This window comes from Pithys albifrons, chromosome 4 (assembly GCF_047495875.1).
Source record: "Pithys albifrons albifrons isolate INPA30051 chromosome 4, PitAlb_v1, whole genome shotgun sequence".
NCBI lineage: Eukaryota > Metazoa > Chordata > Aves > Passeriformes > Thamnophilidae > Pithys > Pithys albifrons.
The window spans coordinates 36,065,587-36,086,020 of NC_092461.1; the positions used below are offsets into that span (position 1 = coordinate 36,065,587).

Genomic DNA, 20,434 nt, shown 5'->3' on the forward strand with positions numbered 1-20,434 from the left:
TTCCATAGCCCTTATCAGCTCAACCCAGTACTGGTGCAGAGCCTCCCAGTTCCTTCACTGGGATTTTGCTCTGGATACATAGATCTCTATGTCATCTGCAATTTCTGTAGGCTTAAGCAAGCACAGTGGTGCTGTCTAGAAGAATGACTGAGAAACCTGCCACTGCTAATTGCTTTTAAAGTTTTCCTTTAGCTACAATGGTACTCTGTGTTTGGGGAATTTAAGATAAGAGATCTTGATGCAGCTCTCACCATCTGCAAGTTATTTCGTTGTTCATCATATCTGCTGCCTGTCTGCAGGGATTGCCCCCAAGCTGCAATAAAAATTAATGTCCTTCACATGCCACTAACTCTGCAGGCTCAGATAACAGCCAAAGAAACAGTGCCCAGTGAGGGCTGCAACCACTGGGGCAAAAATATATAAGAGCAAATTTGATGGTCTCACATTGTGAAGGATGAGAAGGTAATGATGCACAAGAAAAAGCCTTCAGTGTTACTGAGCTGTTAGATGGGCACTTAAAAGCTGAGTAAAGACCTCACAGTCATGGGGACCAATTTACACTGTATCTTGATGGAATGACAAAGTATTGAGTGTATGTGTGTATATATAAAATGTACTCTTTACTAACAGACACTAGCACATTGCTGCTGCCCAGGATTTTCTGAAAATGACTTGGGCTTTTGTTTAAAAGATACTAGTGAGTGGCAGGAAACGTGGCAATTACACATTGCACTTGAAGGGAGACTTGGAAAATAGCTAAATATTTATATCTCCCCGTGTAATCATAGCATTACTTCAGTTACACTGAGTCTCTGGCTTGTCTCATGATGCACACCTTTGGAAGGAGACTTGCACTGGCACAGGGAGCCTCCCTCCTGCTGGGCATTTTGTGTTCAGCTGGTCAACCTGCTTAACCCTGGCCCTGCTTCTTCTCCCCAGAACCACCAGGTGTTACTTTAACAAGTTCCACACTCATTCCCTGCACATGGGTGGCTGTCCCCTTCTCATTGTCCCTGCTGATCTCTGATCCTTCCTCTCGCAAGAACTGAACACTCAAGATAGTTATCAAGGATCATAATCTGATATTTGGGGTTTTTACCTTTTGCCCTGGTTCTGTCTGCATGGCAGTCCACAGGGTGATTGGGATTTTGGAATTTTGACCCATTTATTTCTAAACTAGACATGGACCATGCTCAGCCTTGCATCACGCCCCTTTTTTAAGGCTAGGGCTTGGTTGTCTTGCACTGCCAGCAAGTTTTACTTGCACTTCCCTCTCCACTGCTCTCATCAGGGAAGACAGACTTGAAGTCAGAAAGATTTTAGCCACAGGTTTTAGCAGGAGGAGACCTCAGCTCTATTTGACTTTGTGTTTTCTCTCAAAGTACTAAGAACTTCAGGATGCTTCCAGGGCCAGAGACTTTCTTGGCTAGTTGCAGAAAGCCTTCCTGATCTGGCTGTGGTACAAGCAGCCAGAATTTCACTTGAATGAACTGTTGTCAAATAACGTCTCCAATGTATCAGTCAAAAAAAGGCTTCTCTTTTGATGTCAGCTGTTATGCAGGTTCTTTTATCTCAGCAGAATTTCATTCACAGTCCTATTTACTGTGGTGGATGAGTGAAAATGCTGAGTGGGAACTAAAGATGTTGTGTCTCAGGCATTACTGCTGTGCAGTTTTAAATTTATTTTCCCTCTATGCTATTACCATCAGATTGTAGCTATTACCCTTAAAAGTTGCTCTCTGTGAATCAGATTGTTTCTGCAGAGTTCCATTCTTTTAATTAGCACTAAACTGACTCTCCAAGCACCTTTTAATATTATAAACATTACATTAATTTGTTGGGATTTTTTTCCTCTATCTATTTTATTCAAGTCACAATAAACTGTGAAGTAAACCTCAGAAAGAGTGGCAGTGGAGTAGGTCCAGGTTCCCCACAGCAGAAGCATGACAAGCAACAGTGCAAATGCAAAGCATACCTGGTAAAAATAAAACCTGTTAAGGTTTACTGAAGTTAAGGACAGAATCACAGCACAGAAGCCAAAATGGGCAGGGACTGGGGTCCTTGCTCAGTGCCAGTCACTGGAGAGGAGGGGCACCTTGCTGGGACTCTGCAGTGCAACCCAGTTGCTTGTTTTGCATCAGAGGCTCATTTTGAAGGTGAGGGAGAAGTGCTTTGTGAAATGAATTTGGACAGTGAGAAGATAAGTAAATAATTAGAGGTTAAATAGAACAGCAAAAGCAGCTGCAGAGGGTAGGAGGAAGTGGGTGCAGGAAAGAGACCCTGTGCTGTCAAGTTCAGCCTCAGCAGGCCAAGGAAGGGCTGTGGATATGGAGCAGGACTCTTCCAGGACAGCATTTCCTCTTGACTCAGGCAATGAAATCAGTATCAGTTGGGGAACGCGGGTTTCTTGATACTCTTCTGTGTTGGCAAAAGCACCACCACTATAGGTTAAAAGGACCTTTTTTGGAGCTTCATGAGCAATAGGAGTGCTTCTCCACTGGTACAAGCTGACCTATGCAGAAGGATCTGACTGGACCAACAACCTCAGTTCCAGCATCCTCAAAAACAGGACAATTTTCTCACACAGACTTGACCTATGGTAGCATTAACAGCAGGGTGGGAACTGTGGTCTCCTTCAATTTACCCTTTCCTGAGAGTAATTTCTTACCTTTTTCTACCTTAAGTTGTACCTGGTTTTCCACTCAACCTCCCTTCTGCAGTTCCCGTGAGATGGCAGAAAAAGAGGACTGAAACAATAAAAGAAACTCATGTAGACATGACTGGGGGGTTACAGCTCTCCCAGTCAGGCTTGCATTGGAACTGGAATATTGTAGAACTGAGCATGACACTGCTGGCAAGGTAAAACTGAAAAGCCTACTGAAAACTGGTAGAAGTTCTTATAATCTGGGACTTAGGTTAGCTACACCAGGTCTTATTCTACTTATCTAGCTGTAAAATAGTAATCATAAAAACTCTTTGCAGTCAGGAAAAAGAAGTAAATGCCTCAGTGTAAACTATAATAAAAACATGGTTGATTTTTGTTTGCAAAATTTGCAGAAACATCCTATAGAGACATGAGTTCTGGACATACAGAGCACTCACCTTCCCTCAAGTAGTAGCCGCTGTTGAGCATCTGGTCAGTGTCCTGCTTACACATGATATTGTGGTGTGTAAGCACCAGGTTAACTGAATTTCAAGTGATGACCATCAGCCTCTCAACAGAGGACTGTGAAACCTAGCAGGCAGTGAGAGTGACTGGAGTGGAGGAGTAACCACAAAGGAGAACATGGGATCCTCCACCAGAACCAGCCTGGTCAGCTGTGGAGAACTGCATGCAAGAGAATAATAAGGAAGACAAATTTCACCCAGAGTAAAACATGGTGGATTACAGTAATAGGTTAGATTTGCCTGGGCAGATCCCAAGCACTTTATCCCTGGGAATCACCCTCAGAATTTAGCTTTCTAATCTTCCAACTAGGCTTTATTGAGCTCCAGTCTGTGAGACAATGGCCTTACTGAGAGTTAAGCATAACCCAAGAGGTCTGTTTTTAGCATGCTAAAATATTCCAAAAAGGTGATAAAAAAAGGTATAAATCTGACACTGGACCCAGAGTGAAAGATTGTGGGAGGTTTTTTTTGTTGTTTTTTTTTCTTTTTTTTGTGAACAGTGGTTTTCACAAAGAAAGAGCTTCATTTGAAGAACTTGTGGCATCTTGGCAAAGGAGCAATCCTTTCCCTCATAAACACAGTCACCACTCTGAGTGCCACTGCTGTGAATCAGTGCAGCTTGCAGCCTCTGGTTCTGCTGACATTTCTGACTTCAGCTGAAAGGCAGACCCATGGCTTTTGAGAGAAAGATCAGTGCCAAATTTAAGAGCTTCAGCCCTTGTCCAGGCGTTTATTACCAGGCATAAAAGGAGCAAACTGCCGTGTAAGTGATGTGAAGCAAACATGTCTGTCAGAGTTTGTCTTCTCTCTTTGCCTGTCAGCTGCTGCCTTTGAAAGCAGTCAGGCTTGTGATGGCATTTTTGATGGTGTTGGCTGGGTCAGAAACAGTTTGTCTGGATGATTCTTTAACTGGCTGCATGGGAGCCTGTCTCCTGAGAGTGCTTGTCCTCAAGGATTCCCACAGGCGGGTATGCAGCCCTTGCATCATGCTGTCTAAGGAATTCTACCTTCATCTCTCAGCACAAGTCCTGACAGCCCAGGAGGCTGTAACAAAAACTGTAAAAAAACAGAGCTTTAGAGTCAGAGAAACCAGATCATCAGCCACAACTTTGGCTGGTCTTGAAAGTCTTATTTCACAACCCCATCTTATGTAGTATTTATCAATAAGAATTAAGGAAAGGGAAACAGGTGTAAGGCTTAGCTCCTAGGGGGCTAAGTTATGTGCCTAAATAACTTTTTGAATTTGGACAAATGGAGAGATGACACAGGGCTCTCTTTAGCATGTTTCAGGAAGTGACTGCCTCCTTTCTGGATATTTTATTTCTCACAGAGTCCCTTCCTAGAGAGGGACAGACAGGGTGAGGTCCATCCATTCCCTGCCGTAACCATTGCTGGAAACACCTCTACTACTTCTGAACAAAGTGCTGATGGTCACCACCTCAGGGTAACCTACACCCCATGTCAAAGGATGTGAGTTGTGTTACTGCTGTGCACCTCACTCTGCTACACAGTAGGATTTTGAATAAAAAATACCCATTTTTTTTTTGCATTTTAGGCTGAGCTGAGATGATGAATTTAATGATGCTACTTTGGCCTCTTCCTGTGATAAACCAGTCAGTTGCTTAGTTATTGGACCAGTCTTTCACTGAACGTGGGCTTTACTTCATAGTTAAATCTCCCAGGTAAATCAGCATCCAGCCATTCACCTTTGACTGGCCAATTCAGACTTGCATTCACTGTGTTTTAGGTTATGAGTACTAAGCAAGTTACTCAGAGCCAGCATAAATCCTTGCCTTACTGTTTTGGGAACTCATAGTGTTGATATTTTGGTCTGTGTTTTTGCTCATGCCACCTGTGAAAGATTTATTCTTTTCCTGCCAAGTTCTAAGGAACAAAAGTTGATAGAGTGAAGGCTTCATCCTTGAAGACAGAGTTTGCATAAACTAAAGTTCTTTGGGTCTCTCCTATTGGTTGACAGGCTTTGAAGGACAGTTGAAGGAGGGAGCAAGGAGGAAGAAAGGGGGCTTTTTTATGATACAATTAAAATAAAAAAACACAGCCCTCCTGATGTTGGTGTTTTGTTTGTTTTATTTTTATTCTACCCCACTCAAAAAAACCAAACAAAAACCCAACACAAAAACAACCTCAAACCAAAACATAAGCAGACCAGTTCAACAGACTCCTGCAGTGTGACAAAAATGTTAAGAGTTTATTTAAAAACCATTTTTTAAAAATTTTATTTTATTTTGGTTCAGCTTTGACTTTCAGCCTTGCAGCCAAGGAGGACTCCACTCGCTTTGCCATGGAAAGGCAGTCCTACTTCACGCATTCTTTGTAGATGATGTGTCAGTCTGTGGGAGCAGAACTGAGAAGAAACATCAAGCCTCTTTGCTCTTGAGCTTCAGCTCTCATTTAACTGCCCAACACATGCACATATAAAATGCTGCTGTAAACTGATTGTGACTCCTCTGCATTCTTTTATATTGTGGCTGCAGAACAGAGATGGGTGGCTCCCTATGGAGGTTTGCATTACTTCTGTGTATGAGACTGTGCTTGCATGCTAATAATGGTCATGAAAAGTGTTGGCTGACCTTGAAAACTGGCCAATGCTTTATTCACATGAAACAAAAAAAAATAAGCAACCTTTTCTTGATCTATCTTGCTAATGATCTCAACCTTAACAAGGGAAGCTAAGCAACAAGCTAAATTCTCCCTTTGTGAGTCAATAAGCTGCTGCCAACTGCAATGGTGCTTTTCTCAATGGACATCCGCTCATCATGAAAGAGACTGCTCCTAAATGAGCACTGACCATTTCACAGATGTTGGGTGGAGTTTCAAAGCCATAAAGGGAACGGGGCATCCAAATTCCCTATAGGTTAGTGGGATCTGACTTACAGAGTTCCTTAATCAGCTTTGAAAAACAGCTGTAATGTTTAAAAATATCCAGTCCTATCTGACTCCTATCAGTGGCCTAGCAGATACAATCAGTTTCATTGACTTTTGCTCACCAGACTCTCTCTAGAGTGATTGTGTAAGAAGCAGGAAAGGTAAACTCCAGAGACTTTAATTACTCTCATGCCATGATAGTAAAATACATGAGGAATAACAGGAAGGAAAAGGAGGTCTCCTTAAAACAAGAAAATAGCAGCTTTTGTAGTGACTCAAATCCGTGCTGTGAAACACAGCATTCTCCACACCCAATCATACAGTCCTAAAGAGGGAGTAGATTTGTCAGGAATCCTGATGCAAAACTGTCTTAATTCTCCTTGATGGTACATGAGCTATCAGCTGAAGTTCATTGAGTTTTAGCCACTTCTGGAATCAAAGGGTCTTTCTTGGACAGCTGGAAAAGTAGGAGAGTTTGCCACATCATGAAATGAGGGCTACCATCATCATAACCAAAGGTCATGCTAAGGGTTCACACATGCAGAGGCAGGAACTAGTGACCCTGCAGCTTTGGGCCAGATAAACCTCTTATAAAAATAGAAAAAAATAGAAAAAGTTGAAAGCACTGACTATCACACTTCCTGTTAACCAAATTCTCTCACACCTGAAACATATAAAATCCCTGCCAAATGGGTGTCTGTGTTTCAAATGAGAACCATATGGAGGATCTTTGGCTTTGTGATCATGTTTATTTTTTTAACTTCATATAGAGGGGAGCAACAGTCCACAAATCTATAATTACTACTATATAAGTTACTGTTATATACTGTAGCTGGACCAAGTGAGAGAGAATATGAGCATTTATATAATACAGACCATTGGCTATGATGGTGCTATGGTGAAAGACTAAGTCTTAATTTCAGCCAAAAGAATTATATTATGTGGGTCCCTGCAATAGCAGGAAGATGTTCCACCTCTATGTGTCAAGTGTTTACAAAAACAATTAACATTCCAGCCTTGCTATTTAGTCAGTTGTTTTCTTTCCAACTCTTTCTAATGCTCCACATTTTTTCTCTGTTGCCTAATATTTCCTGTGCAGAAGAATCACACAAAATGCTGGAGGTTGGATACTCAAGTATTAAAAGCAACATATACAGAAAGGTTCTGACGGCTTGTCTTTTGAAAAGTTCAGATTAAATAACTTCATTGGCATTAACATGGGTTGTCTCTGTGTGTGCTTATAGGAAGTTTCAAAGAATGCTTCCCTTTTAATAAGTTATAGCCATGTCCAGAGGAGGGAGGAAAGCATGGCTCTAGTCATCAGGCTTCTGTGCATTGCTTCACTACCAGATCACTGCAGTGTTTGGTATTTCAGTTTAAAGCACAATGACCTAAATAGTCTGAGAATGTATTTTTCTTGCTTAGAATTATATGTGTGAGCAGACTTGGCCTCTCAGTATCACCAAGGCTAAAGTTTCCTGACCTCTCTGTCAGTCAGTCCACATTTATGCTTTTCTAATTAAATGTCCTGTTGGATTTGAGCAGGATATTTCTAACAGTGTAGTTCCCCACAAGAAAGAGGAGTAAAGTCAGGAGGGTGATGAAATTCACAACCAAAGACTGAATCATGTGTGTTGCTGCAAAAGGTATTTCATATTTCAAAGATGTTTGAGCATAGGGACACAGGATGGGAGATGTGGAAAGATGGGGAAATGTGGGATTAGAGGAACACAAGGAAACATGAGACTGCATTTGTCTGCATCAAAATGCACCTTGACAGAACCAAGTTGCACAAGGTATGGAGAGTGAGCAGGACTAGCATAAGGGAAGAAGGGGTTGCAAAGATCTGGGGAAGATTATTTTCACACTTTTTTAAAGGAGGGAACAAACAGTGGGCTATAGAAAAGATGTTTCTAGGAAACCCGGAGAGAGACAGAATGGTCTAAAGAGCTGCATCCAGTGTAACTGGGTGGAGCAGTCAGTCACTTATGAAATAAAGATGTTTTACAAAAATTCCATACTTAAAGTCTCTTTTACCAAAATGACAGTCAAGCTGAATACTTCAGGAGGAGTGACCTAAAAGCCCAGTCAAGACCTGCCTATCTACCAAGCCAACCAGATGGCCAAGACTGTAATTAGGAGGCTACAAGGCTAAGCTGCTGCATTCCTAGCTCAAAATTAAAATCTTTTCTTGAATTCAAAAGGCATCTCTGGGCTCAAGGTGGAGCTGAATAGTGAGTGTGGAAGATTATATATTTGGTTTTCATTAACATGAGTCAATACTGAACCATTTTAAATCTGTCCTCTGTTTAGCAGCTCCGTGGGCAGCAGGTTAATATTGGAGTTTCTGCATGCAACAGTTAGCTCCCAGAAACATTTAACTTTTTGTATTTGCTGTTTTATGATATTGTGATGCAGCAGACAGTAAGTTCATGGTAGTATGAAAGGAATGCTGACAAACTGAGCATTTCCTTTTGGAGTTCTTAAAGGTGGGGGTTTTTTTATTTGATGATTTAGAAGCCAGTTGAGATTAAATACTTTTGGGGAATGAAATGTCAAAGTTGGTATACAGAGCAGAGAAAGAAGTTCTTCCTTTTCCTTTTAGATTTATGAGTAGTCACCTATAAAATATAATAATAATAATAATAATAATAATAATAATAATAATGTTTATAGTGTACTAGAATTTAAGTGGTTTGTATATCATATTTAATATTCCAGTGATTTTACAACAGCCTTTTGATGTCTCCTTAACAGAAACTATGGGATATTGGTTTGATTGGCATATGGCTATACCAAGCCACATTTTAACATCACTATTTCACAGGGATTTGGCTGGTGTTCTGGAGAATTTTTTATTTATTATTTATTTTTTTGTGCAGAAGCAAAGAATGTTAGCTGGGAGAAGACGATTCAGTGTCAAGATTGCAGGGCAGGAGGACCAGCACAGAGCTCAAAGTGATCTCAAATACTTTTTACTTTTAAATGAGTTATAATGCATTTGTTAAATGGATGAAGAACTTTTCACTTTTATTGAAAATTCATATATATAAAATAATGAACAGTCATAGGACTATGAGGGTCAAGCTAAGAAGGACCAGGGTGCTTCCATTGTGGAAATTATCGGGCTGAAAAGATACACATGACTGTCTGCATATGTGGACCTGTTACGTCATACCTGTTAATAAAGTAAGATGTTTTGGCAGAGTGCATTAAGTTTTAAATAGAATCTATTAGACATTGATTTCAAGGAGCTGTCTCAAACGAAAAGAAAGTAAACCCAGTTTCGGGCAACGAATCACAACTGCTCTATCTGGAGTTGCTGCAAAGAAAGCATTCTCTGTTGAGATATATGTTTAAGATCTGGGCTTTTTAAAAAGTTCTTAAATATTTTCTTTTTTTTCAATTACCAGTGAGCTAGTTTAGGTAAAGTTAGTGATAGAAAACACATTTTGAATTCTCAACCTCTACTTGTTTAATTTTAGTTAGTTAATAAGCTTTTTGATCCTTTTATGGTTTTTACTTCTATTGAACAGGATGTAAGTATAAGAACTATGAGTGTTACACATTTTTTCTTCTATCTTGGTAAAATCTTTGGAACACAGCAGAAACTACTCCTGCAGTGGGAAAGGTCCCAAGAAGCAAAAAAACCATTGTGAGCTGTTTTATTAAATCATTTCGGCACTGCACAAGAAATTTGTGTCCTACTGAAATCACTGGAAATTTTCCTATTAGTTTCAAGGCAACACCGATTTTCCTTTTTGTAAAGTGTCATGAACATGTGTGTGATATATTGGCAACTGAGGATTATCTGTTGCCAAATGATCCCAGAAATGAATCAACAACCTAATCCAAAAGACCTGAAGAGGCATTACAGGTATCCTGATTTTCCTTACACTTCCAAAACTATTGTGTATCTCAAGCTTCACCTTACAAAAGATAAGTGTTCCAAGGATAATATATTCGAAGTTTTAATTAACATATTTTTATTATCTCTGCTGTGTGTTCTGCCTTACCGAAAAGGTCTAACACATGATTTCACAGGGGATCATGAACTGAATGTGCATATGCCTGGCTTCATGTGAACATATGCTTGATTTCCGTCTTACATTGTTCTTCCTTCCCGTTCTGAAGTTTTCTAGTTCTCTCCAGAATGCCAGTTCAGGCTCCCACTCATATCAGTGGCTTGTGATAGGATAAGTAACAAAAGAGGACAAAACAGGTATGACATCTAACAAATTTGAGCCTCATCAACCAAGGGACTTCTAAGTGTTCTAATGAATGTTCTTTTCTAGCTGGTGGTACTACAACATGTTGGCATTTGTGCAGTTGCAAGAAATAAAGTCAAAGTATATTTGTTTGGGTTTTGCAGTTTTTATTGACACTTCATTTTTCAAATTACAGTTTCTTTTGACCTTAATAACTGTAGGGCTTATTTTGTGCCACATTCAGCAATTTTCTTGATTAACTACTTTACTGAGAGGCCTACTTTACTTGTTCAGAATGTTAACTAAAGGAAGCAACTTGTTCATCTGGTGTGAGCTGGTTGTGAGAATGTACAATGGTGTGACAATTCCATCTGACAGCACTGTGATTTCCTATTTGCTGTAAGCCACCTTGTCTCCCAGGGGCTGACCCTCCAGGGAGGCACGTCCTTCACTAGGAGCTTCACTAGGGCTGTTTCCTGTGGGTGGCTCTCCATCACTTGCATTTCCTGAAAAGACAATATAATTAAGACGTTTGTATAGATGTCATATCTTTGATGCAGCAAGCTAGGAGGTATACACTTCGTCAATGACAGCTATAAATGTTCAAGAAGCTCTTTCTCTCAGTTTGCAGTCCATTCACAAAATGCTTTAGGGTAAGGGCAAATCACCTGGTGGTATTAAGCACTGTGCTTGCAGCATGCTTTAAACAACTCTCACTGGAATGCATATTAGTTTGTTCTCCATTCATGCAAGACTTTGGTTTTGTATTATCCCCTGATACTTCCCTACCAAGTGGAAAGTGTGGGAAACAGTAATTCTTTGTCTGTCTGGAATACATAAGGCCCCAATCATGCACTTCCAATAGATCTCTTCTTCGTTATCATGTACCTTCTATGATTTTAGTCTTTCACCCTGTTTCAGTGATGCATTTGCCTCAACACCACCAAACCATGCCAAGAAGGTGTACTGAGGGTTTTTATTTAATGTCTCCTAACTAGAGAGCTCTCATAGCTTCACAGATATCCCCCATACTAAAGGACTGTTTTCTGGTTGAGATTACCAAAAGGAAGGTGTGAATGGAAGGGATGAAGGATAAATTGTAACCACAACTTTACTGATGCAGCCTCGATTCAAGTATGAACTATGGACACTGATGCTGTTTTTGGACTCTTGTGCAGCTACACATGGTTTCCCAGAGCTCGTGGAGATGGTTTCACCTTTGGTACCTTTTTTTACAGACGAGGTCCAGTCTGGCTAACTTGGACACATAAAATACACGTAAATGTCTAAATTTAGGCATATGAGTTAGGCAGACAAGATTTAACTTTGAGACACTAAAGGTATCTCTTTCTCCCCATTTGCAACACTGCTCACAGAGGCACTTATTTTTGGAGGACTGGTTCTGTTTACATACCAATTAGATGAGTAAGAGATGAAGACTGGATCCAAGTCCACCTGTTTGGGATGCAGTGAGAGGCCCCTTATAAAAGGACGCACTGTTAGGCAGCACAGTCCACCACACTATGCAAGGGGAATTTTAGCATTCAGACATCTGTCTGAATAAGCATAAACATTCTGGAACTCCTGTTTTTAACTGAATTTCAAGTTGTTAACATGTTCCCTGGGAAAAGCCATCCACAGCTTATTTTTTCCACAATGGCTACTCTTCTTGTTTATCATTTTGATGTTTCCCATGGAAACCACCATAATTCAAAATATAAAGCATGTCTTTGAAATGCAACCATGGGAACTCCATCTCCTAAATCCAAACGTTTTAGAGGACCTTCACTTTCAAAATTCCCCAGGTAAACTGCTCCCCAAATGCCAATTTTATAAACCAGTCTCAAACAAAACTTCAAGAAATTTATAGCTCATCTGCAATGAAACAGATTTAAACTTCTCTCTATAATTTGTACAGGCACTGCCAGCAAACACCACGATGAATCATTGCATTTATGACATGAATTCTGTTAAATTATCTTCAATTACAACTACATACATTCCATTGATGTGCCAGGAACAAATGCTACGTTCCATCAGTAAATATTGTGGTCTGATCACAAAATGAAACACCTACTTGGACAATATTTTTACTGAACAGAAAGAAAATTACAGGTAATAGTTAAGCTGGTTGCATACACAACAGCTTCAAGATCCAGCAGTGAATAACCTAAAAGACATAAGATTCTAAATATGAGAAATTTTATTCCAGAAACTGCAATTTATGAGTTTAGCCCAAACCACAACAAGCAATACTTTGGTTTTCTGTTGGACTGAGATATTGAGCTTTGAGCCTTTAGTCATCCCTAATTTGACATTTCCAAGTCAAGCCATTTCACATGCCCATATGCAGAGGATCAAGAAAGGTTTTGAAAAGCCAGTTCCAGTTATACTTTTTGATCATCAGTTTGTCCAGTTCTTCTCCATTTTACTGAAATATGCTAGGGGTTTTTGCTTACAGATCACAGATGATATATGAAGCTGAAAAAATTGACTTCAAGGAAAAGGTGAGATGGACAAAACAGAATTCATCATGGTTGGTTAAGATTGCAATGGCAGATCCTGTACAACTTTGCACTTCAATGTGAAAATTGGATTGTTTCATTATCAGTGCCTCTTGCTGACACACCTGTAAATTCTATCTACTTAGCATAAGGCCACAGATTGCAATCCACAAAAATCCAAGAACACAATCATGGACCCTTATAATTATTGAAAGGTGGGAAAGTGTTAGATTGGATCTCAGAGTAGCTGATTCACAAATAGATCAGCCTCATGAAGCAGTACAAGGTACATGATCCACAAGTGGTTTGCAGCATTGCCCTCTCAAATCTGGCATTCAACATTATGCCAAGATCCCATATGAAAGTCTAACAGCACTCCAGAAATAGAGGCTGGAGCAGTCAGGTAAGAACAGAGGTGCAGGGCTTAGTTCTGAAGGGAGGTACAACAAGTAACCTTGGGTGCAAGGAGACACATCAACAAAGTAGCAACATGATTCTCAGGGACTCAATTCCTGCAGAATCCAATTTTTAGGAGCAATGCAAATGATGAACTTTTGTACTGATGGACTGACGCTGTATTGGAGTGAATTTTAGCACAACATCTTCTCAAAAACAAATTGAGGGTGTTCAGCCATCAGCACCCAAATTTTATACTGTCTTTCTATGTGAACCAATGAACATTATGAATCTTTTTTCCAAGGAGGCCAGCTCAGATCAAGACACCCACAGCATGAGTCTCTGTAAGTTACCATCCTTAACCAAGGTGGAGCAGAAATGGGATTGATGTGATGCCTATTAAAGTTGTATGAGAAGTTTCAGTATTCCAGAGCAAGATACAACTAAAGATGACTAACAAAGCAAGGTGACAAGCCAACATTGCTATGAGATGGAATTTAGCAGAAGTCAGCTGTGTAACTGCATTGCTATGGAGCTGAGGCCAAGCAAACACTGGCTTAAAGAGCTGGCTGGGTGTACTCAGTTCTACTTGAAGAATAACACGTTGACATGTACTTTTTAAATCTTGACAACCTATACTCCATAAATTTCACACTTTATGGCTTGTTTTCAAAAATTTTACTCAACTTTGTGAACTCTTTCAGTGTGTTTTTCTCTCCCTCTCTCTATTTTTATATTTAACATTCCAGTATTTGGCTTTGGCCATTGACGAGGGCAGGATATTGAGCTAGACAGATCACTGGACTAACTCATACATGAATGTTGTGTTCTTAAGCTAGTTTGGACGGTTTTAAACCTTCTCTGTGCCCAAAACAATCTGCCCTGGTAGATATTTTTTCACCTTTTGGGGGGGTTTTCTGCAAGTGCTGGGAATAGCCTCTGTCCGTGGTGCTTGGTCAATAGCCATTGTGACTTCAGCTCAGTCAGACATTACACAGACATAAATCTGTGAGGTGAAGTCCAAAAGGATCTAGAAGTTCTAGCCAGGACCATTTAAATATCAGAATCAAGATTTGAAAATTATCAATATCTCAACCACCAGAAAGCCATTGGAGAGATGAAAATATCTGCTCTGAACTTGAAAGACATTGAGAGATATCAGGAAACTGATGAAAAGGCTGGCAGCAAAATCTTCAGTCCACTTTTGAAGAAGGACTATGAGTAAAGATTGAGGCTGTCTCTTGAACAAGAGAATTGATGCTTAGTGTTTGCATAAGAATGACCAAATTGATGTGATGGTTCTGAGACGTTATAGTTCTGTGTTACTCAAAATCAGCCTCAGCCCATCTGAAGTCTTCTCCCAGCCATAGATACTCTGGATAGCTGGTGCCTTGGATGTACATTTTGTTCCCAGAACTGCAATGGTCCCCAAAGCAGAGAGGGCCTGAACTGTGTTCACTGTGAAGATGAATCCTTAGGACATAAAAAACACTTGCAAACTTTCAGGCCTCCAAGAACAATTCAAAACATCTCTGCCTGCCAAAAAGGGATGGTTTTGTTTGCTTTCTTTGGGGCTGTCCAAATTTATTTACAAGATACACAGGAGGAGACATGAAGGAGACTTTATTTATTGGAATAAATTCAGGACAGGCAGCAGATTGAAATCTCAGCAAAGCCAGTTTTACTATCCTATGCAGTAAGAAAAAATTGAAGAACCCTCATAGCTGCATTGAGATTTATAGTGACAAAAGAGAAATACAAGGGGCATAATCAGCACAACCATAAAAAATGTCAAAGAAAGGTATCTGTTGTGAAGTCAACGCATACAGGAACCATAATGACATATACCTAAAGCCTCAGTTATAACTTTACAGTGGGTAGAAGTCATTTTGCTGCTTCTAAGCCATCAAAATCTCAGCATTATGTTTTGTGCTTCCAGGAGACAAAAGGGTCCTCCCAGTTTAGTGAGTCTATATTATGACTGTAAATGGAGAGCAAACTATTAGAAGATATAGTGTTGTCTTATCATCATAGCAGGAAGATTTCGCTAGCCCTAATTCAAGGGCAGTTAAACTTTTTTACACACTACCTGCTATAAAATAAATTTGCTGTTGCATCCTTTCACTCTCAGGACAGTCTCAACTATATACCCCAGACAATGAAAGATGTTTAATTTATGGAAAGCATTTTTCCACAGTGATATAACAACACTACAGTCAGAGGAAAACATCAGCAGAGAACTTAGATTTATTTAATGTCAAAAAACACTCTTCTCACCTGTGGATTCTTTCAGCCTTCTGATATAATCAGACCAAAAGGAACAGTCTGCTTTTTTCAATCCTTTAAGAGTCGGCAATGAAACAGTGAACTCCTTGTAGTTATCACCATCATCACTTGACAGATACATAGGCCAAAGGGGCATCACCCCTGACATCCTTCTCGAGAAACCATGAAGGTAGTTTGGATTTCTAAGGGAGTGGGAGAAATAATCATAAGAAACCATGACATGAACAATAAAGTGAGAAGATTGGGTAGGTCAGAGGAATGTGTATCCAGTCCCTCTGACCAGCAAGGTTCAGATTCAGTCCAGACTGGTCAATCATTCATGGTAACTTTTTAGTCTGGTTAACTTCCTAAGGAGCAGGTACACACAGAACCTGTACAGACATAGAGTTATGAACACCCTCAACTTCCCAGCCCAATGCAAGATACTGTAAAAAGCACAAAAAGTCACACTTCCCCCATTCCCACACTAGATTTCCAGAGATAGTCCTCATATTGTTGAGCATGGCCACAGCATGGTAAAGCTGAAGAATAGTCACAGAGTAGTTACTAAAGGGTGCACTGTGTCTTCATGTGCTTTTCCGTTTTTTGGGGGGAATAAGGGAACAGAGCCAAGAGACTTCAGAACAGTGGTCCTAGAACTAAGCTCTGGAAACATCATGAAGGCCTTTGTAGCCCCCATGCATTTACATAGAATTTGCTGCAGTTCCATGGAGATAAAATGTCTATTCCTTCTAGCTAAGAGTCATACTAAAAATCTTTGGTGTCTGCTCCACTTGAGAACTTGGCCTTGACTTTCCAACTGTTTTGACCAAAAGCCTCTTTAGGTTTACAAGTTGCAAGAGGAAATGAAGGTTGTTTGAATTGAGGGCAGGATCTGGACTGACTACACTCCCTCTACTCTTCACCCCTTCCCAAGTCATAGCAATTTTAAATACCACACACTTACCCAGAGTTGACAAAATTGGAGATATACTGCATAATTTGCAAAGAAAGGCTCTTTTCTTCCAAAGTAAATTGTTCTTCATACTTAGGATAGAATGGTAGACCAAATGCATACTGAACATCCAGCAGGAGCTCCTGACCTGAACTAAACCAAATATTTATGGAAAGATAATTAAAACCATCATTTATTTATTTCGGTAAGAAAGGGAAACAGTTTAATTCATAGAATAAAACAAAATTGTAAATAATTAATGACCATTAATTAGAGTGTGGAGAGCTGTGGGACTTTTTCAAATCAAAACATAAAAGAGGAGCAGCAATAACAGGGATAATTTTTCATTAGGTTAATGCAGGGTCTTTAACATTTGTTAAAACAGGAAACTGTGGAAGACATCAGGGCATATTTTCTAAATTAAAGAGAAAGTGATAGAGGGAGAAAGTAATTTGGCTATTCCTTAAATGCCTCAAGTTATGGACAGATTTTCACTAAATTCAGAAAGTGGAAGCAAGTGGTGACATGGATTCTGGCAGGCACAACAGAAGGTTAATTATGGTTTATTTCACAGACTTGGAATAAAATCATGGTCCTTCTTAGCAGCAATTGGATTTTTTCCATTGACTTTATTGTGGCCAGGATTCTGACCCAAGTCTTTGGATAAGAAAAGATGTAATAGGAGATGTTTATGAAGATTTCTCTTAGACATAGTTTCAATCTAATTTCTCTTGCTGGCTGGGTGGTTTTGAGTCATACACTCTGTTCTGCCCTAGTTTTATGTGGCAGCCAAGTCAAAACAGCTTGAGATAATCATCTAGATCAGATTTAAGAAAAAAAAATTGTTGTGCAGTTCCATGTAAGAATTAACACATGTTATAAGGAATATTTCAACAAATCAGAGACAAAACTCACCAGGTAAGACCTTAACACTTGCAGGACTCAATAGTAAAGGTCAAACACCTCAACATCCTCAAGTGCTGCAGAAAAACGGTGGCCAACTTCTACTAATAAAATTATAACTCAAATATGCTCAACACATAGCTTTGAACCACATCTCAGAAGGAGACATTTCTGGTCTGGTCCAATTGAGTTTACAATATCCCACATTTAGACAAAGGTCTTATTGACTTAGTTTAGTGTTGCATGAAGGCAGACATCATCAGGGGACCTGGGAGAAGGAGCAGATGTCTGTGAGGCAAGAATAAACAAATCCCAGATCCACTCAGCCAGATTTGATCTGCATTGGCTGCAGTGGGTGTTGTCAAAAGGTGTCATAACTGAAACTATTTTATCTTTGGACACAAACTGCAGCAGCATTGATACCCTAATACTGCCTCCAAAGGAACATGGAATGTAGTTCAAACTATTATAGGCAGGTGGGCTGAAAGCAAGATGACTCTTTTACATTTTATGAGAGGTGGCACCAAAGCCTCTATTTTGAAAAACAAACACACAGCCATCTAAATTAAATACATCTTTGGTTGTGTTTCCCTTAGTCTTATCATAATACCTCAGTAATACTTTGCATCTGGAAAGTGAATTATTCACAGATTATTCACCAAAAAAATGTAGAACTGAAACAAGATTAAAGCATATTTTTCTTTCCCAAATGTTTATAGAAGGATTAAGCAAGATCATAGTTTAATAATTTTGCCTTAAAAATAATTTGCTTGGCCCAGTATACAACAGCAATTTCTAGTGTCAGTATTGCAGCAAAGGTACGATATACCTAAAGTAGCAATTTTCTTTTCAATGAGGAGTGACTTTTTATTAGATTAGAGGACATGAAATTAGCTGAAGTGCAAAGACAAGACAAATTTACTCACTGAGGGAAGACATATCAGAGGTGAACTTAGCTGTGAAGCTAAAAACAAGTGAGCTGGGACTGAGTTTTTCCTGCAAATGAGACTGTATTCTCAGTCTTCACATTTCTAGAGGTGAAAACTAAGGTCAAAGCCCAGACTGAAATTCAGAAATCTCATAAACAGATAATTTTAGGTTTGAAATAATTTGTACAACTGTATTTGGTTTGATATAGAGACATTAAGTGATATAAACCCCTACAATTTCATGGCCTGTTGTCAATATTTCTGGTTGATGAGAAAGGAAACACGAGAATGAGAAAAAACCCTAAAGTTAAGAGGAGAAAGAGGCACATAAATAAATGCACATAATAGCAGGAAAGACAACTGGGAAACATACAGATGGCACCTAGATGGGTGAATATTTCTGACTCCTCCCTCAAATTCTGATCACAGAATCAAAGACTTAGAGAATGGTTTGGGTTACAAGGGACCAGAAGGGAGTGCAAAATGGCCAGAAATATCCAAACAAAGATTTTGGAGTCTCGTAGGAGCTCTGAGCATAACAATGTACCACCAGGTAGTGACGCTGCTTTCACTGGAAGAAAAGTAGAGTGAGAGAAAGAGAGGAGTGACAAATAAACATTTAGAGCTTTGCTGTTGTGCATTGTCAGCTCTGCAGGGATGTTTCTATTTTCTGAGCCGCTCCAAATGGCACTCCCAAGATACCATAAAGGTGATCAACAGCAGAAATTTTCAATGGGGAAACAAAAGCCCCACAACCAGTGCACTTCAGAGTGCAGTTTGACAAAAGGGAGGACAGCAGAGATAAGGGCAAAAAGGGGTTTAAAAGTGTTTTTGAGAAAGACAAACTAATAGGAACTAACTTCCTCTACAGAAGTCCCTTTTCAAGGAATAGATCTGTCATTTTAATAACAGCAGTGAATGTCATTATGGGCATGGCTGAAATCTGGGGTTAGTGACTTCACAAAACTAGTACTTCATGCAAAGGTATTGCTTCAGATCTTCTCTGTATAACTTTGCTTTTTAAGATGTCAATATTTTTAGAAACAGATTCATAGCTCTTCTTATGTGACAACATGACAGACCAGTAAATTGAGCCATGGGGAAGTTAGGAGACAGATCCTACCACTTTGTTCACACTAAAATGAGCTCTCCATGGGGAATTTTTACTTCACCTTGGAGGTGCTACTGGAGTTCAGTTATCCAGTTTACAGAAAAACAGATGTTAAAATCAGAAATTTTGTGGCATTTGTAACCAATGATTTAACAGCAGACCCTGAAACATCACTTGTTGGGAATTTTCATTATGCAGTGCCAAGCCATTTAATTGGAAATGTATAGGTCTGAGAAAGTTTTCCTTGAACCTGAGGTGGAGTTTCCATTTAAATCTTTCCAAGTAAGAAAGACAGAAAGGGATTATCAGCCATTCAGATACTCCACTCCTCTCTCTATAGAACTGTGGCTACTTCCACATACAAAGAACAGCTTCAAAACGAAAGAGTAAAAGATGAGTAGAGCAGAACTTAGAGCAAAAATACCCAGATTATGGTTGCCTTGGTTTAAATTCTTGTTCCAAATCAAAGAGAGAATGGATGTAAACCCCCTCATCCAACAGCTGAAGTCAGTATCTTGATCACAAGCTTTTGGAACAGGAGAAAAAAAAAAGGCAACAACAAAAACATCCAAAAAACTGCCCAAACAACTTCCCAAACTCAGAAATCCTCAAAAATCTTGTTAGCAAAATGGAATTGTCAGTACTGGCTATCCATAACCATGGCAGTCAGAACAGAAGAACGTGCTCTGGCAGACCACCAGGCTATTCTGTGCTAGGACTGAATGCATAATTTGGAGCTGGTGCTGCAAGGACCTCACAGTGTGATCCATGGTAAATTAGGACATATATCTCATTTTGAACTTTGTCCTTGCTCTAGGTCTGGCTAATTATTTCATACTGGAAGTTCATTTTGATGATTAATGACTGACTCCAGCCTAATATTTCTCTTTTCTTCTCCTTTCCTATAAAAATAGTCCTTATTCTCCTTTTCAACTAATTTCAACTAATCTCAAAGGCTTTTGAGTCACAGCTTCTATTCTTAGTTGCCTTAATGTAGTTTTTGGTTCTTTTCTAAAGCTTCACACACAAATAGAAATCAATGTAAATTATTTCAAAATTCAAATGATATTCTATACGATTCCAAAATATCAAACTTCCCACAGGTATTC

At 39.5% G+C, this 20,434-nt stretch overlaps 1 protein-coding gene across 1 annotated transcript in view; it reads right to left on the bottom strand.

Annotated features, from left to right (window-relative positions):
* Positions 1 to 10,431: 10,431 nt before the first annotated feature.
* TG (thyroglobulin) overlaps positions 10,432 to 20,434 on the bottom strand; it is a 149,160-nt gene continuing 139,157 nt past the window's right edge. Inside the window, exons 46-48 of the mRNA XM_071553809.1 lie at positions 16,395 to 16,535; positions 15,440 to 15,630; positions 10,432 to 10,768 (exon numbers count right to left, since the gene is read on the bottom strand). Coding sequence (XP_071409910.1) covers positions 10,653 to 10,768; positions 15,440 to 15,630; positions 16,395 to 16,535 — 448 coding nt within the window. The 3' untranslated portion in view covers positions 10,432 to 10,652. The remainder of the gene's footprint in view (positions 10,769 to 15,439; positions 15,631 to 16,394; positions 16,536 to 20,434) is intronic.